Source organism: Brassica napus, chromosome A6 (assembly GCF_020379485.1).
Source record: "Brassica napus cultivar Da-Ae chromosome A6, Da-Ae, whole genome shotgun sequence".
In the NCBI taxonomy this organism is placed as follows: Eukaryota; Viridiplantae; Streptophyta; class Magnoliopsida; order Brassicales; family Brassicaceae; genus Brassica; species Brassica napus.
The window spans coordinates 15157111-15182852 of NC_063439.1; the positions used below are offsets into that span (position 1 = coordinate 15157111).

The window sequence follows — 25742 nt, forward strand, 5'->3', positions numbered from 1 at the left end:
ATAGTTCTCCATGAACCAATGCTGATAGTGTTTGTTGAATTAATACAATAAAAAAATCTAAAAATAAGAGATTAGATTCTTGAAATTTTGGAGAAATTTTCAAAAAATCAAACGAAAAATGAACATCAAAAAGAATTTATAGATCAAAGATTGTATTACAAGAGTGATCAAGTAAATCTCAATCTATAAACTCTTTGTAAGAAGTGTTTTAAGTCTAAAATAGAGAAGAAGAGATTTTTTCTCATAAGGAGGTAACTCTTTATTTATAGAAAGATGAAACCTATGACTTCCTAGCAATATAAGCCTAGTTCAATGTCTAATGGGCCTTGAGGAGGATGTAAATCCATCCCCAACAAGAACCATGACTCTTCACCGGAGGAGTAGCTCATGCCATCACAGTCTCGTACGTGCCGTTACGTCCATGGCGTTGACGTTACCTATCGGATCCGTGAGATGGAGAAGGTGAAGCCGGAGCCGCCGCGTTCATCACCACCGTTCATCAACACAACGCCATGTTGGACGAGAGCCTTAGTTCAGCCTCGTGACGTTAAGTACGATATTGGTGGTGTAGAGAACGTGATAAGGTTTATAGTGTTATTATTAATTTCTTGTGTTACAAGGTTCTTAATAGAACCCTAGATAAGTTATATTTAACAATGTTGTTTTGTCTCTATTCCTTTTCAGATGGTTTTGTCGTTGGCGAGATCGAGATTCATGGTGGAACCTTAGTTTTCTTGGTGATCAAGTCATCTGATCCGTTCCGAGTTCTTAATATTAGCAAAGGTGAGGGCTACTCCGTTAAATCCCGAGCTAGTTTAGTACTACTATTATGGAAAGTCTAGTTTCGAAACATGAACAGGTTTTATGAATCGAGTTTGTTTGAGTGTCTTGCTTGTTTGTTTATTATTATTTGCTTGTTAAATTGAGAATATGATAATAGAGGATTCAACGGTTGACTGAATTGAATCAATTAAGAACTGTTATTTATATATATATACATAAGTATGTTATGAGATCGGCGCATTGCATGGAGATTGCGGGACACATAGACGTTTGTGTTATCGGTGCATTGTATGGAGATTGCGGGGCATATGGATATCTATGCTAGCGGCGCATTGTATGGGGATTGCGGAGTACAAAGACATTTGTACTAACGGCGTATAGGTGATTGCGGGGTACAAAGATGGACTCTTGTACTAGCGGTGCTATATATTTATATCCGTATAAGGAAAATGCAGGGTGTGTGATCTAGTTATGCACTATCAGCGCATTTGATGTTTTATGTGGTGTATTAGACACCGTGTTTGTTTCAAGCTAGAGCTAGGCCTACATAGTCGTAGTGCTATGTACTGAGTAAGTGGTTTGCGGTTTAGCATCCCATACCTCACTGAGTGACTCCCTTGTTGCTCACCCCTCTTTCTTCCCATTGCAGGTGAGCTTGCCGAGTAGTTGGGTATCTAGACGGTTTGGTGTCTTGGGATCATTGTATTTTATTTTGGTTTTAATTAACATTTTGATTTAATGTATTTGGTTTTAAATTATAAACTTTTTTTATGTGGAAATTATTTGATCAAAAGGTTTGACATTTTATTCGGTTTTATAAATCGATTTAATTTGGTATTTTTCGGTTAGTAGCACGCCGTTCTCAAGAGAGGAGGAGACGGGTGTTACAATTTGCAGGTCAATTGGTGACAGCTTGTCCTGTGGAAATGCTGTTAAAGGGTGAGGTCCTGGGTTCGAGTAACGCCAAGCGCATCAATAACCTACTGGTGGATGTGGAGGTAGTTCCTGCCACGGTGAGAGGTTAGGGTCGGTGCGCTGAAGTGCTGTGAAATCTGAAGTCCGCAGGACGGGTTGTCACAATTATATCCAAATATCTTTTTAACCGTAAGTTTGTAGAGTCTGTTAATAGTCAATAATTCATAAAACACAAATGGTCTGTGACCCAAATATATTTGGAATGTTAAACGACATTCGGTTTTGTAAATCAAAACGCTCTCTGATACGTTTCTCTAGGCAGTTTTAGCAACCCTGGTTTCTTCAGGCAGTTTTAGCAATCTTGGTTTCTTCACCCACGGTTTACAGCTATCCGGTTTATTTCCTTTTCTGGTTATGCTTTCAAATCTCTTTTCCCTCTGACAACTTCACCAACCTGGTTTCTACTCCATTTTAGGAAAAGTTTCAAATCCACGAAACCGCTTCCGAAGCTTTCAATTAAGGGTGGACCTAAAAAATAATTTAATATGTGGCACAATCTATACATATACACATTTATTAAAATATTAAATATAATTAATTTCATTAAATGGTATATATTTTTTCAAAAAAATAGATTAGTCATTAAAAGTTTACAATTTATAAATTTCAAAAATTAGATCATATAAAATAAGATAAATAATTTTTATAGTTTTAAATATTCCATTTTTATCGTCATGCTGAAGGGAAGATATGGCTACTGGTTATGATTTACTTTGATGGTTTGGAAAGTTTTAATAGCTTTTTTGGTTATTGGTTACTGATTCCCCAAAACAATGATAGAGGATATGGGATAGGATTGTGGCGTGGAGCTCTCAGTTCTGGGTATCAATATATAAGGAATTGTGATTTACTCATAGCTATCATCAAAGTTTCTATTACTATCACATACGAGCTAAAGTTTTCTGGCCTTTTGTTTCTGGTGGTGGTGATCATGACTCAGAGTCAGCTTGTTAGCTTGTTGGAAAGGTTGGGGATGGGAAGAACAGTGAGGGAAATCACAAGCATTTGAAGATTTATGTTCCTAATTTTGAAGATTTACTCAAAGACGGTCCTTTGGGTTGGGTTTTCAATTTGGTGTTGTGTTCTTGGCATTTTGAAGTTATGGAATAAAGATAGTTGTTTTGGTTACTCTATCTGGTATATAAGACCTGATGAGTTGTGCTCTAATTCTTTGGACAATACTAATTGATGCGATTTACTTGGGTGTTTCGGACTTTATGGGAGCCAAGACCGGAAAGAAGGCGTAACGTGGTCTCTTGTGTTGAGTATGGGCCTAGCCCTCCCAAAAGGTTCATAAGAAAATTATCCAGACACATGAAAGTCGGTTCGTCGACTTGCGAGCCAGCGATTGGGTCGGCTTTAGACTGCTTTTGATCGGCGAGGCGACCAACCGAACGTCATCGGCTCGACGACTCGAGTCAGCGGCCCGACACCTCGGCCCAACCACTCGAGGATGCCCATCAGAATATAGCACATTATGTTAACGAGCATGTGTCTATAAAAGAACGAGGAAAAGCAACAAGGAGGGGGATCCGGAAATTACTACACTCACTTTCGGCGAGATCTAGGGTTTCATATCTTACTTCTCGCCGACTTGTACAGTCCGACAAACTAGCTTTCGCCGGACTAATTCCTTTGTTCTCTTCCCCTTTTGTAACACTGTTTCGACTTATTGATCTAATAAAACACGTCTTTGTCTTGACCCACCGACGAGAACTCGTCCTTTCTCTTTACTAGTTTATCGACAGTCTCAGTTCAAACAGTTGGCGCCCACCGTGAGGCAGACAGAGTAGCGTCAATAAAAGATCATGACTCGACCCGACTCTCCGTTCGACGACGAGTCACCTGTGACTGAAGGCGCTCCGACAGCAGCGGCCTTCGCAGAAACCATACTCGAGAGGATGGCGCAGCAAGACGCCGTCCAAAAGGCGACGACTGAGCAACTCGCCGCCATTGCTGCCATTTTGGCTCCTTTGGCCGAGAACTCAGGAGATCCGGCTACGACAGTCCGAAAACAGCTGTTTGACACTTACAGAACACCAAGTGCCAGAAACCCTACAAACGCGGACGCCGTACAGGCTCAAACGCCCGGCGGCGTAGACCTCGTCACCGTCCGGGAATTCGCTGAGCTTAAGTAGTCAGTCCTAGACATGAAAGACCGGATGCTCGAAGGGCCTACTTCAGCGCCACTGATCGAACGCGCTCTGGCCAAAACCCTAAAACTCCCTTTTTCCCGGCGAATCACCGACGTTCGGTACCGACCAGCCGAGAAAATTCGCCTTCCGACATACGCCGGAAAGGCAGACCCAACCGACCACATCACTGCTTTCAACATCACGATGGGTCGAACTAACTTCTCCGAAGAGGAAAGAGACGCTGGCTATTGTCGCCTCTTCATCGAGAGTCTTCAAGGACTAGCCCTCGGGTGGTTCACTGGATTGGAGCGAGACTCCATCAATGACTTTCACGACCTGACGACTGGATTCCTCAAGCAGTACATTATGTTTATGAGACAAGGAGCGACCTTATTTGACCTTTGGAATCTATCTCAAGGGGTGAACCAAAGCCTCCGCGACTTCATGGAAAAGTTTAAAACGGTCGCCTCGAAGGTGCAAATCCCAGACAGCGTCGCCGTCGACGCGCTAATGAATAACCTCTACTTAAAGTCCCTCTTTCGCAAGGATCTCCACAGAAACCCCACCACTTCGCTCCAGGATGCTATCGCGAGGTCGAACAACTTCATCCGAATGGAAGAAGATACAACAGCGATACTCAAGAAATTGAACACGGCCGCTAAACCGGCGACTGCTCTAAAAGCTCCCGAGGCACGTCAAGAACCTCGACAGCACGCCTCAGGCAACAAGTCTAACCACTCGAAGAGCTTCGTCTATGTGGTCGAAGACAAAAACCCATCCCCGGGATCGACTGTCGTCGTGCGCAAGAAAGGTTGGAACGTCTGGGAGTACGACGAGAAGCCGCAAACCTCTTCGACACCTTCAACTTCGAGTCCTGGCTCGGCCGAGCCAAACCTATGGTGCAGCTACCATCAGGCCAAGGCACACGATACGAGGAATTGCAGGCATCTGGTCGATGCCCTCTTCTCATCTTATGAAAATGGAACAGCCAACGTCAAGCTTCCCAAGCCCAGGCCAAACAACACCAAGAGCTGGAGCAAAAACAAAGAAAAGAAAGCTCAGAATAATCAAGATAAGTCCGGAACTCGGCCAAAGCGCACAGAGGATGACAAGCCAGAAGAGCGAGACGAAAACGAGGGCGAAGCACAACTCGAAGAAGAGCAACCTCGTAATCGTCGACGTGTCCAAGTCATCCTCGCACGACCAAGTCCCTCTTCAGATGAAGAAGAGGACAAACAGGTCCACGACTCGCACGAGTACTCCAGCAAGTGACCAAATGAGAACGTCGGACCAGAAGGGTCAAACGACTTGAGGAACAAGCTCAGGCGAAAGTCGCAGACAACTGGTCGCATACACGACTTTAACGACGATCTCCACTCATTCATGGAAGAGTCGAAGGCTAGAAAGGTCGAGGACTCCAGTGCTCGATCCCATCTCAGGCCCCGAGTCATCGATCATCGCGATCAGCTCAATTAAAAATCAGAAGACCTCAGGATCAAGCTCAATCGACCTAAACGTTCAGACTTACGACGAAAGCTCGAGGAGGCAAAATCCAAAAATGACGACAAATACGCACCCATGGTTGAGGACTCACCTAGTGACTTGAGAACTCAACTAAGAAACAAACGAGTCGCGAGCCAACTTTCTTAAACGTAATTATGCGTGGCTCACCTCCTTGCGGCGATTCGGTCCGGTCAGTAAAGAACCATCGACGACAGGCAATAACCTCGAAGAAATGGTCACCGAAACCTGAGAATGACTTCTCGATCACTTTCTCACCAGACGATGCCATCGGCGTCCACCTACCTCGTAACGACCCCCTACTCGTCGAAGTAGGAATCGCGAAGTGTGACATTTCTAAAGTTCTGATCGATACTGGCAGTTCTGTTGATCTGATTTTTCGAGATACGCTCGATAAGATGGGAGTCGACTTGCGTGACATGAAACCATCATCTTGCTCCCTCACGGGATTCAACAGAGCTTCCGAGACGATGATCGGGACAATCAAACTCCCAGTCTATGCATGCGGTGTGACACGCACAGTCAAGTTCTCCGTTATCCGAACAAAGGCCCCTTATAACGCGATCGTCGGGACCCCCTGGTTACATTCGGTCAAGGCAGTATCCTCGACGTACCATCAGTGTGTGAAGTTTGCAGGACCGAACGGTCAAGTGTAGACACTTCGTGGAGACCAGCAGGCTGCTCGTGATCTACTAATTGCAACGGTGAAGATGCAACAATCGACTCACCGCATCAATGCAGTAGCAAAGCAAATCCAACCTCAAAAAGACGAGATCCTAGAAGTCACGATAGATGACTCCGAAAAAAGCAAAGTAGTTCGAGCCGGTGCCTACCTCTCCGAAGAGATGCAACATGCAATCGTCGACTTCCTGAAAAAGAACGCATCAACATTCGCTTGGACGACATCGGATATGAAAGAATAAATTCCGCCATCACGTCCCACGAGTTGAATGTCGACCCAACCATCAAGCATGTTCACCAGAAGAGACGCAAGCTCGGCCACGATTGAAGCAAAGCTGTCAACGAAGAAGTTGAGCGACTCCTCGCAGATGGTTCAATCACCGAGGTGCGATACCCCAAATGGTTGGCTAACCCGGTCGTCGTCAAGAAGAAGAATGGGAAGTGGCGTGTCTGTGTCTACTTTACCGATCTAAACAAGGCTTGCCCCAAAGACAGTTACCCGCTTCCGCATATCGACAGACTAGTCGAGTCAACTGCCAGAAATGAGCTCCTGACTTTCATGGACGCATTCTCGGGCTACAATCAGATCATGATGCATCCAGACGATCGAGAGAAGACAGCGTTCATCACTGATAGAGGGATGTACTGCTACAAAGTGATGCCGTTCGGTCTTAAGAACGCAGGTGCGACTTACCAAAGACTCGTCAATCTAATGTTCGCCGACAAACTGGGGAACACGATGGAGGTCTACATCGACGACATGCTAGTAAAGTCACTCCGCGCGACGGACCATCTGAACCATCTAAAAGAGTGCTTTAAAACGCTGAACGAGTACGGATTGAAACTCAATCCGGCCAAATGCACATTCGGCGTCACCTCAGGCAAATTTTTGGGTTACATCGTCACCCAGCGAGGAATCGAAGCAAATCCTAATCAGATCACCGCCATACTAGACCTCCTTAGTCCAAAGAACAGCAGAGAGGTCCAGCGACTCACATGGAGGATTGCGGCGCTTCATATCCACGTCCACAGATAAATGCCTCCCTTTCTACGAGCTATTGCGCGGAAACAAACGTTTCGTCTGGGACGAGAAGTGTGAGGAGGCGTTCGGACAACTCAAGTAGTATCTTACGACTCCTCCCGTGTTATCCAAACCCAAAGCCGGTGATACGCTCTCTCTCTATATCGCCGTATCCTCGACCGCAGTCAGCAGCGTCCTCATTCGAGAAGATCGAGGAGAGTAGAAGCCTATCTTCTATACGAGCAAGCGAATGACTGACCCGGAAACTCGATACCCCACCGTCGAGAAGATGGCCCTCGCCGTTATCACGTCAGCAAAACACAAATCAGTCCGCACGGCTATCGAAGTGGGCTATCGAGCTCAGCGAGCACGACATTGTGTTCAAGAATCGAACAGCTGCAAAATCTCAAGTCCTCGCTGACTTCCTAATCGAGCTCGCACAAGAACTCGAGCAAGACCTAATCCTGCCAAGTCAAAATTGGATACTCCACGTTGACGGATCGTTGACAAACAAAGGATCAGGAGCGGGAGTCCAGCTGCAATCACCAACAGGAGAATTAATCAGACAGTCGTTTAGCTTCGGCTTCACCGCTTCGAACAACGAAGCGGAGTACGAGTCGCTGATCGCAGGACTATGACTCGCTAAGGCAGTCAAGGCAAAACGCCTCAGTGCGTACTGCGACACGCAACTTGTTACCAGTCAGTTTAGTGGAGACTACAATGCCCGCAACGAACGAATGGATGCATACCTTAAAATCGTTCAAGCACCCGCCAAAGACTTCGAATTCTTTGAACTCACCAAAGTCCCCAGAGGAGAGAACATGTGTGCTGACGCCCTCGCTGCCCTAGGTAGCAGACTGCACTATCAGGTGAAACGGACCATTCCTATCCACAAGATCGACAAACCAAGCATCGACCTTGTGACACCCCCGATCGTAGTTGACCGGAAATGACACGGTTGATGTTACTCGATGGTCGATCTGAGGTTCTCAGAATACTTCTGATCGCCTTAGACCAACAACCAAAGAACACCAACGCTCCTATCAGATATCACTCTAGACTTTTCAACCCGAAAAAGCAATACCCGATAGTTAGTTCATCTGGACAAGGACTAATATCATATGGAACCCATACTTTAAGAACATTCTTTATATATTGATATACCTTGGATTTGACCCATTTTTATCCATGGTATATAAGTATTTTACTATATATATATATCTATGTTTTCTACTCTTCTAGGTATGTTTTCAGGTTCAGGTGCATTTCGGAGTAAACCTATGACTTTGGAGCATTTTGGAGCTTAAAGGACATTTCACCCGAGCTGACCACTTAGAGGTCGACGAGAGGAAGAACAATCGATCGATGCGCATCAGTGATGACGATCGATATCAGGAAATGCCTCGACAGATGAAGATTAATATCGATCGATGTACACAAGTACCATCGATCGATGTCGAGACACCAGACGCGACATTTTGGATTCAGCAGACTTAAAAACCAAGGCCAAGCCAAATTTTACCAAAATGCCCTGACGAGTTTTTAACCTAGTAGAATATATACTGCCTAAGTGTTTGGACGGCAGAAGAGCTTTTTCTAGACCTAGTTTTGTTACAAGTTTCATTGGAGAGAGAAGATCACTTGTGATTGGAACTCCTTGTTTCCATTTCTTTTCATCTATATTATGAGTTTCTAGTCCTTTATTGTTATGAATTGCTTTGCTTTGTCTGAGTAGTTCAACTGTTAGATCCAGGGTTCAGATAGGTTTGTGGGATTAGCCTCAAACTATAGATCTGCCTTGTTGTGATATTCATGATAGATTTGTATTCATTGCTTGTTTTAGCCTTGCTAACTAGAACTTGATCATAGGATTGCATACTCAAGCACCCTTGTTATCCCATCCTGACATCTATCTATCATATTAGGACTGCTAGAGAGGGCTAACCGTCAATTTAGTATCTTAATAGGGCATTTCATACTCGCGCATAGGCCTGGCTAGAACCCGTCGATCGATGTCCTCAACTGACAATCGATCGACGTGGCAAAGGTGTATCGGTCGACGTCTTAATAGACCATCGATCGACACTCTCTCGTTGTCTGCATACTAACCGTTGAGACACGAGATCTAGTCTGTTAACCAGTGGTACATGCGACAGCTGATCACTGAGTTAAGCGAATGAGCTCTAATATATCATGCATGCAACAGTTAGGCATCTATAGGTATTATAATCTCCAACACCTGAATAGTGGCCCTGCATCTAATATCATTTCCAACCAAGTTACATTTATTATTTACTCGCTTGTTACTATTGCTATTTCATTTAAACATTTGCAACCTTTAGAATTAATAAACACTAGATTTAATTGTTCCCTAGCTCCTTGTGGATTCGATCCCTAAGTACTACATCTGAACCTCTTTTGATGAGAGTAACACTCCTTAGGGTAATTTGAGTGGTATCAAATTTGGCGCCGTTGCCGCGGAGCTTTGATCGCCATTAGATTTAGTTTTATTGATTCTTATTCTTTTCTCTACCTCCTTTCTAATAATCTTTTTCTTGTCTTTTCAGGTGCATGCCCAGCGGTACCAGAAGCAACAAAAAGAAAGACTTGCTGTTCTCAGACGATCCTGCTCATTTGGAACACACCATCCGTAGAGGTCAACGTTCCACATCACTCGACGCAACAACTTCGTCGTCAATCGATACGCAGAACCAACCGTCGACTGACACCAGACCATCATCGTCGATCGATCCCAATCGTTTGAAAACGATCGATACTACACCCCGTACATCGATCGATACCGTGTCGTCAAAAATGGTAAACATTATTATTCTAACTCAGGACGAGAACGGAAATTTGTATGACCAGGCCGGTCATCTGTGTAATGCAACAGGTCAGAAAATAGATGCTCAGGGGATTGTAATCCCTGATGCTGATGCTACAGGAGCTGCTCAACCTGTAGACGAGGACGCTCGATCGAAACCACTGGCCGACTACAATCGCCCAGATGAGTACTATTCCAACAGATCAGCTATTCGACTTCCGGAGATCCAGAAGCAGAATTTCGAGCTGAAGCCTCAATACTACACTCTCGTGTCGCAGATACCCTACTCTGGGTTACCGCACGAGCATCCTATGGACCATTTGGAACGGTTCGAAGATCTAATCGCTGCTATTCGGATGGAAGGAGTCCCCGAAGATTACCTGCTGTGCAAGCTCTTCAGATACACGCTGAATGGAGAAGCGATGCACTGGCTTAGGCAGCAACCCACATGATCTTTAACATCCTAGACCGACATCAAGAATGCTTTTTTACGAAACTTCTTCGATGAGGCGCGCGCTGAAGAACTTCGGAACAAAATTTCCACATTCTCACAGAAGCGTGGAGAGTCCTTCAAAGATGCGTGGATTAGATTTAGGTTCTTCCAGTGAGACTGTCTACACCACAGATTTAACGAAGTGCAGCTGCTAAGCACTTTCTTTCGAGGTCTCGCCTTACAGTATCAAATGGCCCTTGATACGGCGAGTGAAGGAAACTTCACTACTCGGAATCCGTTGGAAGCTGTGAGACTTATCGAAAACCTTGCTAACAGCAGCAGCACCAAAAACACTGACTCTGAACGGAAGAAGTCTGTAGCCTTTATCGGGAAGGAACAGATGGACGAAGTAAGAGCTAAGTTAGATGTGGTGCACGAGCTTCTTAGGAAGCAAGTCTGTTCAGCTGAAGGAGAAGTAGCAGATACGGAAGGAGAAGAAAATGTGAACTACATCGGAGGTACCGGATTCCAGAAATTTGGAAACCAGGGCGGAAACAGAAACTTCTTTGGAAATGGCCAAAGAAGTAACCAAAGTTCACAATTTCAAAAACCCTTCAACAACAGCAAAAGCTACTCGAACTCTTACTACCAAAATCCACCACCCCAGACTCAGGAAAGCAAGATCGAAGAAATGCTTGATCGAGTACTGTTGGGACAACAACAAATCACCGTGGATTTCAACGGTAAAATAGACTCCGCCTACAACAATCTGAACACCAAAATCGAGACCTTAGGGACTCAGGTGAGAAAACTTGAAACCCAAGTAATTCAGACGGGCGAGACTATAAAGAGGCAAGAAGCTTTCGCTAGAGAGGCAGGAGCCGACAAAGGGAAACACCATGTAAATGCCATCATAGATGATGATTTCTTGCAAGTGGTGAGAAATGAAAAGCTTGAGGAAGGAGACTTCGAAATCGAAAGCTCCATGAGTCTCGGCGGATCCCAATGGTGTCGACTGATGTCGATGAACTCGCATCGATCGACAGACCATGATGAAGATCGATGGACGGATTACTCCAGTCATCGATCGACGTCGTCTGCTAAATCGACTGAATGCAATGGGGTTCGAATTCTAACTCATGAAGAATTCGCAGCTAAGCATCCTCACCCACCCTCCCCTTTCTATGATAAAATCGATCGATCGGTTGAGCCAACCATCGATCGACAGAGTGAGTCCGACGTCGATCGTCACAACACACCTCCCATCGATCGACAGGCACCTCTGACATACCGAGTGCGGTTACCCTCAATCGATAATGATTACATCAACGCACTCAGACCACCACCTAAACCATTAGCTAACCCACCCGAACCAAAACCCAACCCTTTAAATAGTTCACCAGAATCAGTTCAAGAAGAACAAGAAGCTGAAGGGAGAAGGTTAAGGAAAAGAAAGGAGAAGATTCCTAAAAACCTTAAGAGGGAAGCTAACGATAAGGAGATGGATGGTTTCACTAAAAGAGTCCTCAGAATCCCAATCGAAAAACCTTTTGATGAAGCTTACTTCACACACCGGTTGTGGATGTTCTTCAGAGAAACAAAGGTAACTGAGGAGGACATTAGGAGAATGTTTCATCAAGTCAGAGAGAAGATGAAACACAGGATCACATTGACGAAGAAGAGTGATCCTGGGAAGTTTGCAATACCATGCGTAGTCAAGGGTGTTGAATTTCCCCATTCAATGTGTGACACAGGAGCATCAGTTAGTATCCTCCCTAGGATCATGGCAGACCAGCTTGGTTTGACCATCAAACCTTCAACGGAATCCTTCACCTTCGTAGATCATTCAGAGAAACGATCAGAAGGAATCATAAGAGATCTGGAGGTACAGATTGGTAATGCCCTTGTCCCTGTAGATTTTCATGTCCTAGACATCGAGCTTAACTGGAACTCTTCACTTCTGCTTGGAAGATCTTTCCTAGCTACAGTAGGAGCTGTATGTGACATGAACAAAAACAAATTGTGTCTAACGCTCATAGACCCAAACATCCACTACGACCCCATCCGACCTAAGAGAAAGAACTTGGCTTCATTGGCGCATGCCATTGTGGAGCAGAGTATGAATCGGAGTACGAAACAGAGTACTCGGAATCGATCGACACCCCAACCTTTCCATCGATCGATTCCAATGAGTCAACGGTGACCGATGACCGCAACAACACGTCACTCGACGAAATGCACCCAGTTTACCATTTCGCTTCACATAATCATTGTTACCAACATTTTGCCTTCCAACCTCCAAGCAATAGAGGACATGATGATTATTCCATAGGAAGTTGGGCAGACAGTGGTTTCCATGAAAGTTTTGCAGTTGACACTGTAATTATTTCACCTAATGAGGAACATACAGAGGAATATGATGAGGATTATTGGAAAGAACGTGCAATAGAAATGTCTTTGCAGCATGAAAGACTTGAAACACATAAGTTCACCAACACGTTTCCAACATCGTTCGACGCTGTGCACTCCACATCAGTCGATACCCACCCTCGTCCAGCAAAACAACCGCTCACATCGATCGACACACGTACTGGAACATCGATCGATATTCGCGGCGCAGCGAAAATTCAGGAGCAGGAGAATATTCTCTCCCCAACTAGGTTTATAGATACCTATATAAATAGTTTTGCACCCCCGAAACCACCTACACACATCAGAGCAAACACACAAGCAAAAAAGATGAACACTCTTCCTTCTACATCAACAGAAAAATCCATGAAGAGCAATCATCTCAAGAACACAAGTTATGCAGAAATTACTCTGCCATCGATCGATGCAACTGTATCTACATCGATCGATACTACTCTAAACCCTAATCTTTCTATTTCTAAATTAAATGATTATGCAAACATTGATTACGGTTTTCTAACACCTGATGAATTTGGTATTTTCAGGGACCCAGATGGCAACGCACGTGCAATGGATGGAAGAATTTTACAAGTGTCCAGAGAGGACATAGCAGACATCCTTCAAGTAGCCAATGGACCTGACAACCTATTCTCCCAGCAACGTGGCACTCCAGACGTCATTCAAACAGATCCTAACAACCACGTAGGAGTCGCCACAACAGAGATCAATCCAGATCTATCACGCCAACCAAAAGGGCAAGCATCGATCGACGGTACAACTGAGACATCGATCGACATGGTAACACCAACGTCGATTGATAGAGATGACTCGACGTCGATAGACAGACGGTATGAATGTGGGAACCGCGCTTTTGACATGTACGGAGCCAGAAAGTTCACTTGGGAACAAAGGGACAAGTATGGAGTCTACAGAGATGAGTGTGGACACGCACGAGGCTTAGCTGGTGAGATGATACCTGTCACAAAGGACAACATCAGGAAATTACTGGAAAGAGCATCTCTTTTTGAAGAGAGCCACATCTGTCTTCCAGAACATGCCACTTCCTTCACACTCACAAAACTGGCACCAGAACTCTACACCAAAGATGAAATCGATGAGATGGTGTTTGGTATTTGTGGAGCTCAGGAGAAACTGGGAGAGGAGCTCAAAACATTGGTAGAAGATACACATCAGCCTTTGGATAGAGGCTACAATGAGCTTTTCAGAAGTATGGCAGAAATGAGGACAGAAATTGAGAGTTTACGTCAGCAACTTGAGAAGGAAGCTACGACCTCAGCATCGATCGACGCACAACATGCAACATCGATCGACGTCAGTCTTCCTACAGCTCAGATCCCTGCAGAACCGCAATGTTCAACACAACACAGGGATGAATGGGAAGTCTCATACATCGACACGAGGATAAATGACGTTTACTGCCCTCTCAACAACAACGTGGACTGGCTAAGCACTAAAATCGAGCTACTACAGCAAGATCTGGACACCATTCGCAAGAAGGACCAACAACCAGCCACATCGATCGACATGTGTACCTTCACATCGCTCGACGCTAAAGTCTCAGCCATGAATGAGAGGCTGAGGACTTACGAGGACATGCATGACCGCTTTATATCACCAGTCATGATAGATTTAAACAAATTGTCTATTCAATTACTTCATGCCCAAAAGGATATTGAGAACATTACTAATCAAAATTTTTTGCAGGCAAAATCAGCATCGATCGACAGGCTACGAGAGCCTTGGATCGATGGCAAGAAACCTGTGGAGTTACTTCCTTACACAGCAGTAGAGGTTGACAAGATCACATCCAAGATCTACACTGCTCTAGACACCATGGAGGAACGACTTGACAAGCGCTGCGATGACATCTACTTTCCATTCGACAACAAAATCAGTGGACTAGACAGCCACGCAGAATGGCTACAGAAAGAAGTCAAAGCCATTCAGAGGCAACTCGCAGCCCAACACCAGATATCAGCATCGATCGACAGGACCCTAGCGAAATCGATCGATGGAAACTCGCTGAGACCAACCAACGAACACATAATCGCATCGATCGACGCCGAGTCTACACCAATCGGCGAGCAGCTGATACACAAGACAGTAGAGACAATGCAAAAGGAAATGACAGATCTTTCAGCATACGCCTATGACAACATAGGTTGGCACCAGGTCAGCATTGACAACGTTCAAGAAAGGCTATAGAACATCTCCAATGTACTTGAGAAGATGGATGACAAATGGACTAGAAATGATGAGGCCACAAGAAGTTTCATTGCATCTTGGTCCAGAATGCGCAGAGATGACGTGGATGCTTGCTTTCCAACAAGCAGTTGTTTCTCCATCCAATAGCCAATCACTACCACAGTCAAGCTAAATGACTATAACCAAGCGCTGAGTGGGAGGCAACCCACTATTAGGTATTTTATTTAGGTTTTATTAGCTAGCATTTATTTACTTTCGTTTTATTTCTCTCCCATTTAAGAGACCCACGTAGGAGGACCTGAATATCGACCGACGACGAGACGTCGACATCGCTCAACATAGACAACCACACGACGATCGATGAAACACTTTCATATCGATCGATATCTAATCCGGTCAGATGTATCTTCCTTACTTGTTACATTTCGTACATCATAAACTATTCATCATAACTCCGGCTGAGTTACACTAGGACAATGTAATTTAAGTCTGGGGGGAGCTTTACTGATATAATTTATTTTATTCTTATGTAAAAAGGAATTTTAATAAATTATGCTTAGCTATTGAAAATAGGAACTATATCTTATATTGATTTAAACATGAATATCTAACCAATCTTTAGCACCATTTTAGATTTACTGATTGCATATAACACTAAAGATGCTAAAGTGGATCAACCTATCAACTACACACTTGTCTTGAACCGTATGAAGTAACCAAAGGTGATTTCCAACACTAAACCAGACATAACCGCTTGTCTTGGGGCTTGGTATACATGGGATCGAATTCTTCAGACAGGTCTGGAAGGTAAAGCCTGGTTTAGATTATTTATCACATTTTCTCTCTCTAAATTTCGATCCTATATTAGTTAGTGAGTATACAAAAAAAAATATGTATATATATATATATATATATATATATAAAAGATCTATTGTTTAATTAGGATGCGTCTGAACAGGACTTGGTGGCTAAAACCATTAAGGCTTGATTCATAAAGACTCAAATAAAAGAGTTCGAAACGGGACTTGGAGGCGGCAATCTTCAAGGCTCGCTTTCGCAAAGAACTCTTGGATATAGGTCAAAAAGAAGTGAACAGAACTTGGTGGCAACCACCATTAAGTTTTGATTCATGGAAGCCTGCCCAATCTTGGTCACTGATCCTGCAATGGAAGCAGACTTTGACTCAAAAGAGAAATTTAGATAGAGAGAAACTAGGAACTAACTTTTACCTGCAGCTCTAGATACCTGTCTGAAATTCTTGCATCCTGTGATCGATACTCCCAAGGTAAAGCATTCACTTTATATTTATGTTAAGAAATGAAATCAGTAGAGGGGATTTCAGACGTGAATTGATGAGTTGTGTTACGTTAGAAATGGTTGCTAAGGTAGGATATTGCATAGTGTGCTTTTGTGATTAGGACTTTTTAAATGTGGTTGCAAAATTGTTGAGGAAAGATTTCTATGCTTTAAAATCTTAAGTCCCCATATTTTCAAACCTCTTTCAGAGAGACTGCATGTATGTTTTGCTTGAGGACAAGCAAAAGGGTAAGTCTGGGGGAGTTGATATACCTTGGATTTGACCCATTTTTATCCATGGTATATAAGTATTTTACAATATATATATCTATGTTTTCTACTCTTCTAGGTATGTTTTCAGGTTCAGGTGCATTTCGGAGTAAAGCTTTGACTTTGGAGCATTTTGGAGCTTAAAGGACATTTCACCCGAGCTGGCCACTTAGAGCTCGACGAGAGAAAGAACAATCGATCGATGCGCATCAGTGCTGACGATCGATATCAGAAAATGCCTCGACAGATGAAGATTTATATCGATCGATGTACACAAGTACCATCGATCGATGTCGAGACACCACACACACAACATTTTGGATTCAGCAGACTTAAAACCCAAGGCCAAGCCAAATTACCAAAATGCGCTGACGAGTTTTTAACCTAGTAGAATATATACTGCCTAAGTGTTTTGACGGCAGAACAGCTTTTCTAGACCTAGTTTTGTTACAAGTTTCATTGGGAGAGAAGATCACTTGTGATTGGAACTCCTTGTTTCCATTTCTTTTCATCTATACTATGAGTTTCTATTCCTTTATTGTTATGAATTGCTTTGCTATGTCTGAGTAGTTCAACTGTTAGATCCAGGGTTCAGATAGGTTTGTGGGATTAGCCCCAAACTATAGATCTGCCTTGTTGTGATATTCATGATAGATTTGAATTCATTGCTTGTTTTAGCCTTGCTAACTAGAACTTGATCATAGGATTGCATACTCAAGCACCCTTGTTATCCCATCCTGACATCTATCTATCATATTAGGACTGCTAGAGAGGGCTAACCGCCAATTTAGTATCTTAATAGGGCATTTCATACTCGCGCATAGGCCTGGCTAGAACCCGTCGATCGATGTCCTCAACTAACAATGGATCGACGTTGGCAAAGGTGTATTGGTCGACGTCTTAATAGACCATCGATCGATACTCTCTCGTTGTCTGCATACTAACCGTTGAAACACGAGATCTAGTCTGTTAACTAGTGGTACATGCGACAGCTGATCACTGAGTTAAGCGAATGAACTCTAATATATCATGCATGCAATAGTTAGGCATTTATAGGTATTATAATCTCCAACACCTGAATAGTGGCCCTGCATCTAATATCATTTCCAACCAAGTTACATTTATTATTTACTCGCTTGTTACTATTGCTATTTCATTTAAACATTTGCAACCTTTAGAATTAATAAACACTAGATTTAATTGTTCCCTAGCTCCTTGTGGATTCGATCCCTAAGTACTACATCTGAACCTCTTTTGATGAGAGTAACACTCCTTAGGGTAATTTGAGTGGTATCATATATCATTCAAAAGAATCTTACAAAATTTGTTTTAAATTAACCTCGAGGTTTTCGGTCAATAAATCTTATAAATAAGAAATATCAAAACGCCTTTGCAAGGATAATAAAATTACCGCTGGCTAATGATGTTCCTTTCCGTCCTAGAATAAGGTCTCCCGCCTATTGGTTACCTGCATCACAAATGAGTCATGAGTAACTAGTTTACTCAGTGAGCCTAGTCATGCACCCCAACATATATTAATAATATCTTAAGCAATCAATTCCATTTGTATGCAGTGGAAATATATTCCATAACTAATAAAAATACATATACAAGGCCTATTATTTCATCGATGTGAATCTTATCTTAAACATCATCTCCACGACACCCGCCATACACTCATACTTATAATATATATATAGACTAAACCCGGAAAACCACCAAGGCTAACCGAGCCTAGCGGAGAAATAGATATAACCATCATCTCCATTACATATTTCAAGATCGAACATCTAATGCTGCATGCAGTTACACGGCATCCAGGGTGCAACCTCATCATTGTGTCTTCGTAACCTTGTTCCGCATCGCAGGAACAATTCACGGTAATGCGGGAATTTTCAGGAGAGTGAGTATACAATAAGACTTCACATGATTTATACTTATATATTTAATACTATACATATTTCTCAAGTACTAAGGTTTGGAATAAACCTCTATGATCATTCATAAATATTTAATAATTGTTTACACTAAGTAAACACCTCACCAATTCAATATTTGATCAAGAGACAAAGTCTATCAATCATCTACATTCAGTATTGATCAACCATATATCTAGACTCACCTTTGATTCCATGAGATTGGCTAGGGAAGACTAGACTCGAGCTCAACTAATAGCACTCCATTTCACTCCGATTTCCTCAAGCTTTAAGATGAACTTGGTTGATACAAACTTCAAGCTGAACTCTATGGAGATTGAGGAGGGCTAGATCAAGAGGTCTCTGTGGAAGTAAACTCTATGGAGACTGAGGAGGCTTTCCCAATTGATGAAAATGTGGACGTAGTAGGAAAGAAAGAGCATCAGATCTCAAAGAAGAAAAATGGAAAGTTCATGGCTGCTGCGATGGGAGAGAACGCGAAGAAGAAACTGGTTCAGAGCTTTGTCTCTCCAAGGAAGAAGGCAATGGCGAAGCAAGGCAGTAAGGTGGGGGACAAGGGTCCAGTGCCCACAAAGAAGGCCTTGATCAAGCCGAAACCAGACCAGGACTGATACCTGGCGCTTGTTCTGATTATTTTAAATTAATTTCAGTATGAATAAGTTTAGGAATTTTGATGCAAAGTCCCTGTTTGCTCTTATTTTGTTTCCTTGGTGAAGTTGTCTCTGATGATGTCAGAGATTTGGAATAAAAGAGTTGGTTCTAGTTCTTATTATATTGGTCTTGTTGGGATGATAGAGGTTTATATGAAAGGGTATATTGTTGTTTTGTTGTTGTTGCGATCACTAGGATATCAGCTTTCTTTGAGTTTAGGTTCTCGCCCTCCTAGCAGATATAGTTATTTTTGGTGGAAATGGATTGAGGAATGTATAGTGGATTGGGGGAATACAACTTGGTTCTTGGAGATGATTAGAAACAGAACGTGGTTTTTGGATCTGTTTTGTTTTTTGGAGTGTGTAGAATATGTGTTTGGTTCATATTGATGCGTGTGTTTGTGAGGATTCTAGTTCTGGAAACATATGTTCAGAGACAGTCATGATTTATGACAAGCGAAGCAGGAAACTATATTGGTGGGGAGGTTTTCTCGTTCTTTCGGAGTACTGTGGCTGGGACTGGGGCTGGCTGAATCTAGGTTTTTCTGGTTTCCAAGCGAAGCAGGAAAGTATATTACTCTCTGGTTATCTAGGTCTTTCTGGTTATCCCAGGACTGTACATTGTATGAATATGGTTATGAGCTCTAATTTTGAGGTCATGGTTTTTTCCAGGTTTGGCTTAATAGTTCATGTTGACGTAAAAGATGTTTCAGTTCCTGGTGAAATAGCTTTGAGTTTGTGGGAGGTGTTCTTCAGTTATATACATAAGATCATTTCTTATGATTGCTTAGTTGAGACTATTAGTTTCATTTTTCTCATGGTCTGGGGAGCTGGTGGAGTTGGTAATTGGATTGTATTAAAGCGTTGATCGTATGAATGGATGATGCAGGTTGTTGAAGTAATTGACTCCACGGCTTGTATTTTCTCAAGTTAGTTTGGAAGATATGATAGTTATAAAACGATTATTATGTTACATTCTTGTAGTCTCCAATTTCATGGCAATCTAATATTTAATAAAAACCGTCAAGGGGGAGACAGGTTGGACTTGGTTATAAAAGACGGTCAGATATTTTGGAAGGGGGGGTTTCCACAAGGTTTATTTTTTCCAGATTGGATTTACAGTGATAATTTGGATGGGTTTCAATTATTGCGTTGAGGTCGTAGAGAAGGTTAAAAAATAATAATAAGTATTTGATATGAAAATTCTAAGTTAGAATTGTCGAGGAATGGAGAGCAACTATACAATTAGTTACTTGAGAGAAATATGGCATAAACATAGACCGGCTTTTCTCTTTTTATCGGAAACAAAACAATGTTTTAACTTTGTTCAGAATTTTCAATTTCATTTTGGGTATAAATATCTGCACCCGGTTGATCCTAATGGGAGAAGTGGAGGTTTGGCTCTTTACCATACTCATGAGTCTCTGGTTTCAATACTCTATTCAAATAATCGGATTATAGATATTGAAACAAGCTATAAAGGAAAAAAGATTTTTATCTCCTTTGTATATGGGAAGCCGGTTCAGGGTCTTCGCGATTATGTTTGGGAACGCCTTACACAAATCGGAATAAGTAGAGTGGAACCATGGTTTGTTATTGGGGATCTCAATGAAATAACTGGTAACCATGAGAAGGAATGGGGAGCGCTTCGGCATGCATCAACCTTTATTCAATTTAATAATATGATTGAAAATTGTGGTCTCTTAGAATTTTCGTCTAAGGAAAATACTTTGTCATGGAGTGGGAAGAGGCAAGGACAAATGGTTCGATGTAAATTAGATTGGGCTTTAGGGAATGTAGAATGGCATAATCTATTCCCGTCAGCTTTTGTGGAATATTTGGAAATGATAGGCTCGGATCATAGGCCCATTGTTACAAGTTTAGATGAGAAATTAATCAACACTAGGAAACAATTTCGTTTTGATAAGCGATGGATTGGTATGGAAGGGCTTATGGATTCTATTTCGCAAGGTTGGTCTACGGAAAATCCACGGAATAATTCGGGTGTAGTAGATAAAATTGTTAATTGTCGATACGAAATATCGGTTTGGAGGAAAAATAACCTTCCATATGGTAAGGAAAAGATAAGTTCTCTACAGAAGGCTTTGGAGGAAATTCAGGGTGATAATACTAAAACGTATGAGGAGGTACTAGAGGTAATACGTCCCTAGATTGCTTCTCTGGATAGTATGGGATAGATCCTTGCTAGAACGAATTAAAGACTCAAGCTCTACAAGGTTATGGATCGATTGGTGACACAAGAGGCTGCGGAAAGGCTCCTTGATACTCCTAAGTGACTAGATCGGATATGACACACCGAGATAGACACTCTTGGGTTGTTGGATATTACACACCAACAAGAACACTCAACAACTCGCGAACAAGCAGTAGAGAGAACAAAGGAAAGGTTTATGATAAAAGATAATTGATTATTGATAAGGGTTTCAATGTACACTTATATAAGAGAAGTTGGAACAGACTCCAAGCTTCTCGAAAACTATCAAGAGAGTAAAGGCACACGGCTCTCTTGGAAATAGAAACAAATGACAAGTTTGAAAAACAAAAGCATGAAATGAAAGACATAATATCACATAAGGTTGATCCGGGATAAGGTTGGATCGAGATCATCAACTAAGAGATTTGAGAAGCAAATCTATGGCCTCGTTAAAAACCTATCTTTGGAAAACCCAATGGGACAAAACTAAAGATAGGGAAAAAGAGCACGCATAGATTGCTTGCTTAGTTGATGATCAGCTTGATGGTGCAGTAGCTTGAATGGTGATAAGTGTGTCTTGGTTGATCAAGCTTCTACCAAGACATTCTTCTTGTTTCCATGACATCTTAACCAATCCTCCAATAGCTTGCGTGAGCCTCCTTGTTCTTGATCGAGTCATAGGTCCTTTAGGCAAGGCTAGGACATCTTCATCAGTTGGCTTATCTAGATCCTCATCATCTCCATTAGCTAGTTGGTCCATGATCACATCGTCCCCTCCCTCTTAAAAAGGATTTGTCCTCAAATCTGGCTCATCTGCAACAAAAGGGATCAAGTCAGTAACATTGAAGCTATTACTTATATCGTACTTACCTTGCAGATCAAGTTTGTAGGCATTGTCATTGATCCTCTTGGTGACTTCAAAAGGGCCATCAATCCGCGGCATGAGCTTAGACTTTCTTTCATTTGGAAACCTCTCCTTACGTAAGTGAACCCATACTTTATCACCTACATCAAAGATCATCTCACGCCTGCCTTTGTTTGCTTTTTTTGTGTATTGCTTGGTTTTCTCCACAATGTTTCTTCTTGCCTGCTCATGAATCTGCTGCACCATTTCTGCTTTCTTTTTCCCATCCATATTCACCCTTTCACACTCAGGTAAAGGTATTAGATCCAAAGGTGAGATGGGATTGAACCCATAAACAATTTCAAAAGGAGAATACTTAGAAGCAGAATGCTGAGCATGATTATAAGCAAATTCACACTGAGGCAAATACTCTTCCCATGATTTCAAATTCTTTTTAATGAATGCACGCAAGAGAGTTCCAAGAGTTCTATTAACTACCTCAGTTTGCCCATCAGTTTGTGGATGACATCTAGTAGAAAATAACAACTTAGTACCTAGTTTAGACCAAAGAGTCTTCCAAAAATAACTAAGAAACTTAGTATCTCTATCAGAAACTATAGTCTTAGGCATGCCATGAATGCGCACAATCTCTTTAAAGAACAGGTTAGCAACATGCAATGCATCATCAGTTTTGTGGCAAGCAATGAAATGTGCCATTTTTGAAAACCTATCCACAACTACAAAGATAGAATCCTTTCCTGTCCTAGTTCTTGGCAATCCCACAATAAAATCCATAGATATATCATTCCAGGGATGAGTAGGAATAGGGAAGGGGGTATACAAACCGTGGGGTTGAACCTTAGACTTTGCAAGTTTGCAAGTTGTGCACCTTCCTCAGATTCTCTCCACATCTCTTTTCATATGCGGCCAATAGAAGTGATCCTGCAGAACTTTTAGGGTTTTTGCTATACCAAAGTGACCCATCAAGCTTCCTCCATGGGATTCCCTGACAAATAGATCTCTCAAAGAGCAATTAGGCACACATAAACGATTGTCATATAATAAGAATCCATCATGCCTAAAATAATGACCAGAAGCATACTTAGCACATGAATTATAAGCTTCTTGAAAGTCAGGATCAGATTCATACATTTCTTTAATCTGCTCAAAGCCTAGCAACTTAACATCAAGAGTATTCAAGAGGACATACCTTCTGGATAGTGCATCAGCAACTATATTTTCCTTACCTTGTTGGTATTTGATCACATAAGGAAAGGTTTCAATGAATTCTACCCATCTCGCATGTCTCTTGCTGAGCTTACTTTGTCCTTTTAGGTACTTGAGAGATTCATGGTCTGTGTGAATGACAAACTCCTTTGGCCAGAGATAATGCTGCCAAGTCTGTAGAGCTCTCACCAAGGCGTAAAGTTCTTTGTCATAAGTGGCATAGTTGAGAGTAGCTCCACTGAGTTTCTCACTGAAGTAAGCAATAGGTCTTTTATCCTGCATCAACACAGCACCAATTCCAATTCCTGAGGCATCACATTCTATTTCAAATGTTTTAGAAAAATCAGGAAGTATGAGAAGAGGAGATTGAGTAAGCTTCTCTTTAAGGAGTTGGAATGCGGCTTCTTGAACTTCTCCCCACTTGAATCCTACATCCTTCTTGATTATCTCAGTCAGGGGAGCTGCTAGAGTGCTGAAATCCTTCACAAAGCGCCTATAGAAACCTGCCAGTCCATGAAAACTCCTTACTTCTCCCACTGTAGTTGGACTCGGCCACTCTTGTATGGCCTTGATCTTTTCCTGATCCACCTTTACACCATCTGTACTTACAACAAAGCCTAGAAAGACCAAGTTATCTGTGCAAAAAGTGCACTTCTTTAGATTGGCATAAAGCTTTTCTTTTCTCAAAACATCCAAAACAGCCCTAAGATGTTCTATATGATCTTTTAAGCATTTGCTGTAAACTAATATATCATCAAAATACACAACAACAAAGATGCCTATGAAAGACCTAAGAGTATGATTTGTCAGTCTCATGAATGTACTAGGCGCATTGGTTAATCCAAATGGCATAACTAACCATTCATACAAGCCATGTTTAGTTTTAAAAGCAGTTTTCCACTCATCTCATTCTTTCATCCTAATCTGATGATATCCACTTTTCAAGTCTATCTTAGAAAATATGCAAGAACCATGTAACTCATCAAGCATATCATCTAATCTAGGAATAGGGTGGCGATACTTCACTGTTATGTTGTTGATTGCTCTACAATCAACACACATGCGCCAGCTCCCATCTTTCTTTGGCACAAGGAGCACTGGGACTGCACAAGGACTCAAGCTCTCTCGGATATGACCCTTCTCCATAAGCTCCTCTACTTGTGTTTGCAATTCTTTAGTCTCAACTGGATTGGTCCTGTAGATGGACGGTTGGGCAGTGTAGAACCAGGCACAAAATCAATTTGATGCTCAATCCCACGCACTGGAGGCAATCCAATAGGGTTATCTTCTGGAAACACATCTGCATATTCCTGTAAAAGAGAGACTAGTTCACTCGGATGATCCGGTGTGTGATCAGTAACTGTTAGTAGAGTCTCTTTAAACATAAGCAAGATAATAGAATTTTGAGAGTAAAGAATTCTTTTGATATCTCCCTGTTTGGCATAGAGGCTGTGATGCTGGTTATGATCATGTTTGAGATCAATCTCTTTCTCTTTCTTTTTCTGAAGCTGGAGTTGATCTTCATGAACCTCTTTAGGAGATAAAGGCACCAGCACAGTCTTCTTTCCATTGAATTCAAATGAGTGCTTGTTGGTGAAGCCATCATGATTCACACGTCTATCATACTGCCAGGGTCTTCCAAGAAGTATATGACTGGCTTCCATTGGCAACACATCACACAAGACTTCATCTTCATATCTACCAATGGCTATAGGAACCAGTACTTGAGTAGAAACTCTCATCTCGCCCTCCTCATTAAGCCACTGCAATCTGTATGGTCTTGGGTGTTTCTGAATTTTCAAGCCCAATTTCTTCACCATTGTCTCACTAGCTACATTGACACAACTTCCTCCATCAATAATGAGACTGCATACCTTTCCCTGAACCATACACCTTGTGTAAAATAGATTCTCTTGTTGCTCAAGCTCTCCATTCTTAGCTTGTAAGTTCAAGAGCCTTCTTGTCACCAACAACCTTCCTTTCACGGGTTCTACTTCACTTTCTTCTTCAGACTCATCATGATCATACCCAAACTTCTCTTCCTCTGATTCATACTCTCCATTCTCAAGAAGAATCATAACCTTTTTATTGGTGCACTCATTAGCATAATGACCACGCCCTTGACATTTGAAACACTTAACATCTCTAGTTCTTGAACTAGTAATTTCAGCTTTGCCTTTGTCTTTGCTGTATGTGCTGCTCGGCTTAGTCTCTTCTTTCTGCTGAGGCTTGCTATCCTTCAGATAGGATGTTTTCTCCTCCTTAGAGTGGTGGAACTTAGAAGATCCATAGCTG

At 42.2% G+C, this 25742-nt stretch overlaps 1 protein-coding gene across 1 annotated transcript; it reads left to right on the forward strand.

The window, feature by feature from the left end:
- Positions 1 to 3908: 3908 nt before the first annotated feature.
- LOC106429038 lies at positions 3909 to 5165 on the forward strand. Its single transcript, XM_013869783.1, has one exon. The coding sequence runs from the start codon at positions 3909 to 3911 to the stop codon at positions 5163 to 5165; it is 1257 nt and encodes a 418-aa protein (XP_013725237.1).
- The last annotated feature ends 20577 nt before the right edge of the window (positions 5166 to 25742 follow it).

Excerpts from the sequence above, each read along its gene's own strand:
- LOC106429038 (XM_013869783.1), top strand. The coding sequence starts at position 3,909 with ATGAAAGACCGGATGCTCGAAGGGCCTACTTCAGCGCCACTGATCGAA.